We start from the raw sequence: 10246 nt of genomic DNA, 5'->3' as shown, positions 1-10246 counted from the left end.
AAAAATTTAAAACCTTTCAAATATACAAAGTGAGGATAAATTGGTGAAGTAGTGGCATCGCTTCCACCTCATATCCTTGAGGTCTAGGGGTCAAATTTTATAGGACTCATTTGAGATATTTCCCTTATCTCCCTTCTCAAGCGAGCACCGAGTACTTCATACTTCGTATTCTTATTTGCTAGTCATTTGATTTTATGGCTTCTTAAGATTTATTTAGATAAATTTTAAATGCTTTAGTCTTTTTCAGAATTTCTAGTTATTTCTTTTCTATTTCCATAAATATTCAAATGTTTACTTTTACATACATATACCCTTGACCTAGAATATAAAATGAATACCATTACCTACACCCATATGTCACAAATGCTAGATGCATGGATGAAATTAATTGCACGTGACGAGGGAAACCAAACTCTCTTCTTCAACGTGGCTACAAACATGTGCAACTAGTGTTCTACTTGGGTCTATCGTTCATCCCTATACCAATATAATACCCGCATAGATGGGAAACGTGATATACATATATGACAATGATAATTTTATTGTATAAGTACATTTTCTTGGCAGCCTGGAAGCGAAAATTTATGTATTTTAGTAAGCGCGGTTTGCACAACCAATGCTTGGATTATGCACGGTGCACCCGAGTCACAACTATTACTAGGTCTTTAGACATTTGTGTTATGTTTAGCAACCAATGGATTATGCACCCGATGACCCGAGTCACAAATATTACTAGGTCTTTAGACATTTGTATTATGTTTAGCCTCACTTGTAGTATGATCAAAACATAAGTAGCTAGATTAATTAGAGGCTATTGGGCATCATATGCAAGTGCAAGTGATCAAGAATCGATAATCTTATGCTGCTGTCAAACGAATACAGCTAACTCAAGCAGGTGCAGTGTAATTTACTCTTTTCAGTCTCTGCCACATCTGGCTGTCCAGGATCAATTCTGCATTCCAAAAGGAGCAATAGCATGACCTGAAAAATCTCAGAATTTGCCATACCAAAAAATTCGACGGTTTCTCACGTCACAAGTCTCAGCAAAAGAGGGCATCCCTTGCTAAAGATCGAGCACAAATTGTAGAATGTGGGCACAACAGGAAGCAATTGTAGAATTTGTGGGCACAACAGGAAGCAACTATGTCTGCTACCAAGTAAATGAGATCGAAATCCGCCTATGCGCCTACCAAGAATGGCATATGCAGCAGAAATATCAACTTGCATTTCCTTTAACAAGAATAAACAAGCTCAGCAACTAGTGGGCATCTTGCCATCTTCTCTAGGCAGACTGATAAGAGCTAAATTATACCACAAAATAAGAGTATCCCAATCAATCATCTTATTCGTAACCCCACCCTATATGCTTGCACATGTCATAGTCCAACTTGACATTTTCCTTCGATGTTCACCAAGTTATATTCACAACATTCTAGCATCTTCTACGATATACTAGTAAGCCTGTAAGAGGGTACCACACCAGCACTTGGCTTCCTACAAGCACCATGCATTTTGTTAGCGTGTACTTGCACCAGTATTCCAAATCCAATAACCTCAAGCCGACTACTTCGTGGTCAAGAAAACACAAGCACAGAACGCCTTTATGAGCCAAAAAAAACACTTCGTATGACTGTGACAGTTTTAGACAAAGTCTTGATGTACACAGCTTATGCGTAAAATATGTTACGATAATCAAAAAAGACAGCTAACTAGGTTCCCGGAATCACACATTCGCTTTCGCCACATTCAATCTCCAGCAAAATTAACGGGCATATAATTAGTACCATACCAGTCAATTACGGCAAGCAAACTATATGACCTTTCAAAACTTCAAACTACTATTGCTAAATTTGCTATACTAACCCCACCAGCCACAAGAACATATAGATCACATTATCACAAAATCTATATACCATTATACGCCAACAATCCATTACTCAAAAGCGTCGTAAAGTGCAAGTGCAAAGACCGAACCAAGGCCCTACACAAGATCAACAATGAATATTACAAGATTTCATAATCTGTCAAAAGAACAGCCATTCAATTGTAGCAAAGAATTAACCACGAATTTGAACTACAACCAATTAAACACGAGATAGAATGTAGATTAGGACTATTTCACCTAAAATCGGTGAACAAAAGAGGTAAAAGAGCAATCATTCAATCTGAACTAAAATAGTTTTCGCCTTGAAATGGTGAATAAAAAAGGTCTAATAACAATGACATGACAGGAGAAAGAACGCGAAGAACACCGGATTTTAACAAACATTAATCCGGGGAAATTCACATTTCCCTTGCCTCCTACAAAATGTAACTCTATAGTCCTGATCCTTACACTTTGCCTATGTCATGCAAATGGAAATTACTAGATTAAAATGAAAAAGAAACTCTAATTGAAAAAACAGACTACGGCGACTTCTGATGACGAACTAACGACCATTCATGGTCAGCATTATTGGGGATGTTGTTATTTCTAAAGATAGCATACAGCTCTCAAGCACAGACATAAGGCCACTGCTCATCCTCGCCTTTAGCAACCTCAACAGCATTGCCGTTACAGCTATCCTCCGCACCACAGAAGTAAGGATGATGATACCCATTGACATTGTTTTTATTGCCGTTGATAAAGCCACAAGACGAAGCAATAGGCCCTGCCACAAGATACGGCATATTGTTGAAGGAACGGGCAAGCCCGTTAGCAAGGGTAGCAGTGTCATCCTCATTGTTGTGGAGGCACTCCTCAGCCCTATGCTTGAGAGTCTGGAACATGAGCTCGGGCTCGTGCTGCATCACCCGGAGGACATCACCACAAGACGGTCCTGGAACAGCTCGCGTCACTGCGAAGCTGTGAGGGCCATCACTCTGCATAACCCGAACAACGCTCGGGCCTCCAAACAAGTTGTGGACTCCCCCTAGTGCCTCCTCATAAGCCCCGCCCAAAAACATCCCTAGATAATACCCATCACCACCACCACAATTGCCACTCTCTCTGAGTTCATGAAGAGGCAAACTCGATTCGCCGCCGATAAACTTATCAATCTTACCATCACTATCACAGGTTAAATCAGATAAAATCCCTCTAACCCCAGGTCTTTGATCAAGCTTATGAATTGGTGTTACAGGAAACAACTGCCCTATTCCCCAGAAATCAGGAATTGAAGTAAAAACTGACAGATTAACATGGAAAGTGCTCACCGAGTCACTCACACCGAGCGCGCTCGATACCATCTCACATAGCCCGTCGACTGCAGCAAGCTGCTCCATTCCCAAGCACCCGTCTTTGAACTGCTCAATGCAACGCTGCTTCAACTGATCAGCATACAGCAAGCAAGCATCATAATCACCATTTGTTACTGAAGCAGAGATACTCCTGACATCTCCACGAGCGTCCTCCGGTAGCCCCTCGACTAAATAGTTCAGTTCCGAAGGCGACATTGCCGGTGGGGCGGCCGCAGCAGTGGAAGACACAGCCTCAAACACCAGAATTGAGTGGTGAGACACAATTGCCCTGCCACTCTCACTGCAGATAACAGGGTGTTTCACCCCTTTCCTGTCACAAACAACCTGAACAGCTCTAACAACAGAGGAGGCATACTCATCCAATGTGTAACCCACTGATATGTCTGATTCAGTCGATTTGGACCCGTCGTAATCGATCCCGAGGCCGCCACCGATGTCGATGACCCTCATACAAGCACCAAGACGGACCAATTCGCAGTAAACCTGAGCACCCTCAGCTACACCATCAGATAACAAAGTGGTTGATGGGATTTGAGACCCAATGTGAAAATGCAGGAGTTGAAGACAATCTAACATCCCAACTGCATCAAGCTTCCTGACAACCCGGAGAATCTGAACAGTAGTTAACCCGAATTTCCCCTTCTCACCGGAAGTCGAGCCGAAATGACCCGAATGCTTGGTCCTGAGCTTAGCACGGACCCCGATTACGGGTCGAATGCCAAGCACACGGCTCAAATCAATCACCAAATCAACCTCCTCTTCTTGCTCAAGCACAATGACAGTATTAATCGCAAGTTTCCTTGCAATAATCGCAAGAGAAATATACTCAGCGTCCTTAAACCCATTACAAACCAAGAAAGCATCAGGGTGTCCCTTACACAAGCAACTCATAGCAAGCAAGAGCTCCGGTTTCGACCCAGCTTCGAGCCCAAACCGAAACCCAGACCCGAATTTCACAATATCCTCCACCACAAACCGATCCTGATTACACTTCACAGGGTAAACACCCTGGTAATGAGACCCATATCCACTGGATTTAACGGCGAAATCGAAAGCGCATTGAAGCGATTCAAGCCGGTGTTTCAGAACATCAGGAAACCGAACAATGAGAGGGAATTGAAGACCCAACCCACCATTCGATTTCACATCAGAAACCTTCTTCACAACCTTCAAGAGATCAATTTCCTGGTGAGGCAACGTGGCGTCGCCAAATGGATTGACGGTAATATTCCCGGAACCGTTGACAGAGAAGTAAGGCGGACCCCATTTGTCAATCCGGTACAGCGCTGATGAATGAGACGGAGACCACTCAGTGGTCATGGCGGTGGCGGAGGTGTTCGTCGGAAAAGGTTCGCCGGAAAAGAAATCCGGCAGGGGAAGAGAGAGATGGTCGACGATGTCGTTGTTATTGGAAAAGGCGAAGCCAGGAGGACAACCAACACCGGAAACGACGGTGGGGGTGGCAGCAGAAGCGTCGATAATACACGCCGGCATCTTTATCTTCCCCTTCCGATCTGTTTTCTCTCTCCTACAAAAACTAATCTAAAAAAACTAAAATCAACAATTTGGTTATTTGGGTGGCGGTTTATTCCGGGGAGGAGAGAATATAAATAAGAGGGGAATTTTGAATCGTTTTGTACAACCCAAAGGTGTATCAATGGGGGCTTTAAAACCCGCCGAGGCCGAGGCCCCGGCTACCCCCTTCAAACGGAGCAGGAGATAGAGTAACCCAAAGTGAAACAACACCGAACACAGGTACCACACGCCCGTGTTCTACCCACAACGACTTCAGGAGAAGTTATATAACAACAACCACGACAAACACGAATTCGTAAATAGTTTCATGTAAATTGTTACAGATCTAGATTAAACTGACCATGCAGGAGCAATTGTTTATTGATGTTTATAGATCTGGGTTTCGGGGATTGAGGGTAACTCAAATGCTAGGGTTTGAATGCGGGGATTTATTTGGAGAATAAGAGGAAAAAAAGGAGAGAGAATCGGGATTATGTTGAATGAGGAAACGAAAGGAGAGAGTGGGCGAGAATTGCATGAAGGGTTCAAGGTTGCTTTTATAGGAGGTGTGAGGTTGGGGTTGAATTTGTTTTTTTTTTTTTTTTTCTTTAACAAAAGAAAAATTAATTATTTTGTTTGTTACGTGGAGAGCGATAATGTTTTGCTTTTTGTTAATTTCTCATTAATTCGGGCAATTCCTATAAATTCATATACTTCTATACTTCGTATGATGAGAGAATGTGAGATGTGACCTATGCTTTGTTTAACCATCTAGCTTATGTTGGAGATTAACAAAAATTGTACAAAATAAGAAAATTAAAACAGATTAAAATGACTTATTAGTTGGTTTTAAAAAAAAAGACCTATTAGTTATTTGTGACTCGTATAATTGAGAGTGTTTAAAAATTAGGCTAAATTAGTTTGCGGCTCATACAATTGAGAGTGTTTAAAAATCGGACAATATTAGGATGCAACAGTCTAGTCTTTGGATCATAATTTTTTTTATCTTAAGTAATTTCATATTGTGATTTGATCTAGGAGTAGAAGGATTCTTAGTTGTAAACTTATGCATATATAAACTATACCTAGACTAAATGATTAAAATTTGACTTGATCTAGATACAAATGACGCATTAATATATAGTTGGTTTATTTAAAAAGATGCACGTAAAAAAAAAATAAAGAACCTTAATCAAATTTGTATTTGTCCAGTTTTTTTATCCGACCTAATCACTTAATCAACTCCTTGTATGACTATTACAAAACCACTATTGCTAGTACCTCTCTAAAGTAACTTGGATGGTCCATTTATCACACATCTTAGTGGATGGGATAATTGTTGGGGATGATAAAGGAAGATAATAGGGAATTTTAGGATTCCATCCATGTATAATTTAGTCTTGCAAGTTTTATGCATGTGTCACAGCTTGATGTAAAAACCGATTATCCATAAGGGAATTCCACTATTTATAGTTCTTCTTTAAACTTTATTCACACAATTAAATTTTCCATAAAATTTCAAGTTAGTTTACTTTTGATTGAATGAAATTTAGTTCATTACGTACAATTAGAAAATAAAGTATGTGCTAATAAAAGATATAAAAAGAATAATTAAAAAATTGAAGATACAATAATACAATTTTCGCCTATGAATATAAGGATATTTTCAATTCTTTCTTCTGATACATTAGGAGTACCCCTCGTGAGAAGGGCATCCTAATGTTTTTTTTTATCTTACCTTAAAAAAAAATTATGTGAAAAGTACTTTGTATTATATATAATTAAATTATAACTAATAAATATATTGAAGAATTGAAAATGGTTATTAGAGCAAAATTTCATTAATGTACATGATAGCTTCTTGTAACTCCTTCAACAATGCTTTTGTCAAAAAAAAAAAAAAAAAAAAAAAAAAAAAAAAAAAAAAACTCCTTCAACAATAAATGCAAAGTGCTTATTAAAAACATTCATAGGAGAGTAGTTTATGAAGAAAGTGAGACACTTGAGTCCACTATGGACACTTTGGGATTTCATACCCTCCTTCATTCTCTCTATGAGTCTATGGCGTCTTGTCAATCAACATGGGCAAGGTTGGCCTAGTTATGTTTTTGAAAATAGTGGTGTCAATTTAAGATATTAATTATTGGTCGAGTATAGTTAGAACGGATTATTTCAAATTTGAATCACAATAAATCTTTATTTTCTTACAAACAGATAATTGGGTTAGATAGGATTGTTTTAAATCAAGTCCGTTTTTCACACATTAGTTATCTCTAGAGCTTTCAATTCGGGTAAATAAGTCAGGTTTGGGTCGGGTAAGTTTGGGTCGGGTAAGTGTGGGGCGGGTCAACTCGGATCGGGTCATTTCGAGTTAATGTCGTAACCTATACAGGTCGGGTTCGGGTTAGGTCATGCTTGAGTCGGGTAACGTCGGGTCATACATCTTATCGGGTTTGGGTCGGGTTTAGGTCGGGTTAATAACAGGTCGGATTACATTCGGGTCGGGTGAATAATAGGTCAGGTTTAATTCGGGTTAAAACGGGTTAGGGTCATTCTCGGGTTCGAGTCGGGTTCGGTTTAAGTCAATAATTTGCGGGTTATAATCAGGTCGGGTCATTCTCGGATTTGAGTCGGGTTGGTTCAAGTCAATAATTTGCGGGTTATAATCAGGTCGGGTCATTCTCGGGTTCAAGTCGGGTTCGGTTCAAGTCCATTATTTGTGGGTTACAATTAGGTCGGGTCATTTACAAGCGGGTCATGTTCAGGTTCAAGTCGGGTTTGATTCAAGTCAAAAAATTGCAAGTTATAATCAGGTCGGATCATTTCCAAGTCAGGTCATGTTCGGGTTCGGGTCTCAAATATTGGGTTAATCTGGGTATCGGGTTGATTTCAGGTCGGGTCATATCAGGTTCGGGTACATTTTTTGGGTCGGTTTGTTAACAGTTCATGTAATGACATTCACGTGTAATCATTATCAATTACTTCATTTATTGTAAGAGAAATAATTTCAGATAAGTTTAAATTCGAGGTAATAAGTTCTAATAAGATCTACATAATAAGTTCATATTAATTCCAATAAGATAGGTTTAGTTTAGATTTTTTGAAGATAAGTTCAAACCCTATTCTAATATATTCACATTGATTCCACTCATATTAGGGATAACAATTTCTGATAAGTTCATATTCGAGATGACATGTTTAGATAAAATACAATAAGTTCATATAAATTTGGATAAAATAGGTTTAATTAGATAAGTTAAATACAAAAATTTATTTTTCTAAACTTATTTTATTTGAAATTATCTAAACTTATTTATTTTTTATAAGTTCATATCTGAGTTCACTTTTTTTAAATGGCATTTATTTTAAAACATTTAAATGGCATTATTCAAAACATTTAAATAAGATTAAATAGGTAAATGAATAATAAAATTAGAAAAATAAAAGACCAATAAAAGCCTTTTAACAACCTTAGTTCGGGTCACCACTTTCTCGAGTCCAGACAAGTCAAGTCATGATCGGGTACAGGTAATAAATTTGGGTCAGATTATCATCGGGTCATTGTCATATACTCATGCTCGCATTCAATCATTATCCGAAATTATTATTTTTTTTTTAACTTTTTTTTATTTGAATTTTTTTTTATATAAAATATAAGATAAAACAAACAAGCCTAAGGTCAAATAGTATTTGTAAACCGTAATTGACTACATTAATGCACATGCACCTACAAAGTAGTAGTATTCGTAAACCACAATTGCTTAATTGAAATATAGAATAAACTTGCACCTAAAAAGTAGTAGTATTCGTAAATCGTAATTACTAAATTTAAATAAAGAATGCACATGCATCCAAAAAGTAATACATGCATTCATAAATTTTTTATAGGATTTTTTGAGACATATAAATTGTAATACATTTGATAATAGAGAATTTTATTGAATATATTTGAATAAGCTTAAATAGGAAAATAACTCATAGAATTAGGGAAAAAAAAATATGACGTAATCCCAGATTGCTAGTAAATTTCGGGTCAATAACAAGTCGGGTTGATTTCGGGTCGGGTTAGTAACAGATCGGGTTGAATTTCGGGTCGGGTTAGTTATAGGTCGGGTTAAATTCGGGTCGGGTTAGTAATAGGTCAGGTTAAATTCGGGTCGAGTTAGGAATAGGTCGGGTTGAATTCAGGTCGGGTTAAATTCGGGTTTGACCGGTTAAAACGGGTTTGGGTCATTTTCGGTTCAGGTCGGGTTCGGTTCAAGTCAATATTTTACGGGTTATATTCGGGTCAGGTCATTTTCAGGTCGGTTCATGTTCGGGTTCGGGTCTCAGATACTCGGGTTAACTCGGGTCTAGGGTTGGTTTCAGGTCGGGTCATATCGGGTTCGGGTTATCATTTTTTCGGGTTTAGACGGGTCAGTTAATAATCGGATTTGGGTCGATATTTCGGGTCGGGTCAACTTTTAACAGCTCTAGTTATCTCCAATAAAATATGGAGTCTTTTCTCTACAGTCTTACCTACAAACAAAGTAACAATAATTGTTAGCAATCAATACAAAAAATTCTAAAATAAACATAAACATAGGCATAAATATTAAAGAAGATTAAAAGGGAATGGTATAGAATGGGATTTGTTCCAAAAATGAAGCCTGAACTAGTTATGACCTTTATATTACACAACAATCATGGAGCCTCTTTCACTCTCGCATCTTCTACTCTCGTGAATCATGGTCCACTATACTAACTACTCCATAATTTCGATATAAAATTATAGCTACATTTTTCTTTCAAAGAACTTTCTTTATTATGTTTTTTCAATTGAATTGAACATACACTTGATATTTTTTTTAGTTATACCTCCCTTAGCCGTGATCTTTACTCGTAGCTTGTGACTTGGTTTGCGGTGATTATTCCAATGCCAACATTATTCATAACGTGTTACTTCCGCGTCAAATAAATTAGGAATGGGATACTTACATTGACTTGATGTGAAATGTGATGCAATCAACAATTTAGTACGCCGTATTACGTGTGAGCATATGCTAATTTTATGGTGGGGTGAGTTCTAATTCTAATTTTTGGTCATTGACCAATATTTTGTAAGGCATATTGATACTTAATTTGTACTCTTGGATATCATTATTGTTTTGTATTATGCGTTCTGTATTAAATTTGAAATCTTACGCAAATATATTTTATCGTTAATAAGTCTATATAACGTAAGCATTTGAAAACTACACATTAATAATAAGAAGTTTGTACTCCGTCCGTATGATATATATATATATATATATATATATATACTTCGTAAAATATATACTTTGGAATGTTAATCATGAAATAATTCCACAACTTTGATAAAAGACTTCAAAATAAAAGAACATTATTATGAGGGGATATTGCGGAGTATTGGCTATTGACAATTATGCTTAATATATATGCTTCACATGAGTTCAGGTACCCTCAACGAGATACATGATCATCCTAGACC

General features: G+C 37.6%; 1 protein-coding gene across 1 annotated transcript; it reads right to left on the bottom strand.

Moving 5' to 3' along the window:
* Positions 1–2145: 2145 nt before the first annotated feature.
* On the bottom strand, positions 2146–5508 carry LOC110718863 (arginine decarboxylase-like). Its single transcript, XM_021897786.1, has one exon. It carries the CDS (start codon positions 4732–4734, stop codon positions 2494–2496), a length of 2241 nt encoding a protein of 746 aa, XP_021753478.1. The 5' UTR covers positions 4735–5508; the 3' UTR covers positions 2146–2493.
* Positions 5509–10246: the final 4738 nt, after the last annotated feature.

The sequence above is a fragment of the Chenopodium quinoa genome, unplaced genomic scaffold, assembly GCF_001683475.1.
Source record: "Chenopodium quinoa cultivar QQ74 unplaced genomic scaffold, ASM168347v1, whole genome shotgun sequence".
NCBI lineage: Eukaryota > Viridiplantae > Streptophyta > Magnoliopsida > Caryophyllales > Amaranthaceae > Chenopodium > Chenopodium quinoa.
This window is presented reverse-complemented; position numbering and strand designations above follow the sequence as displayed.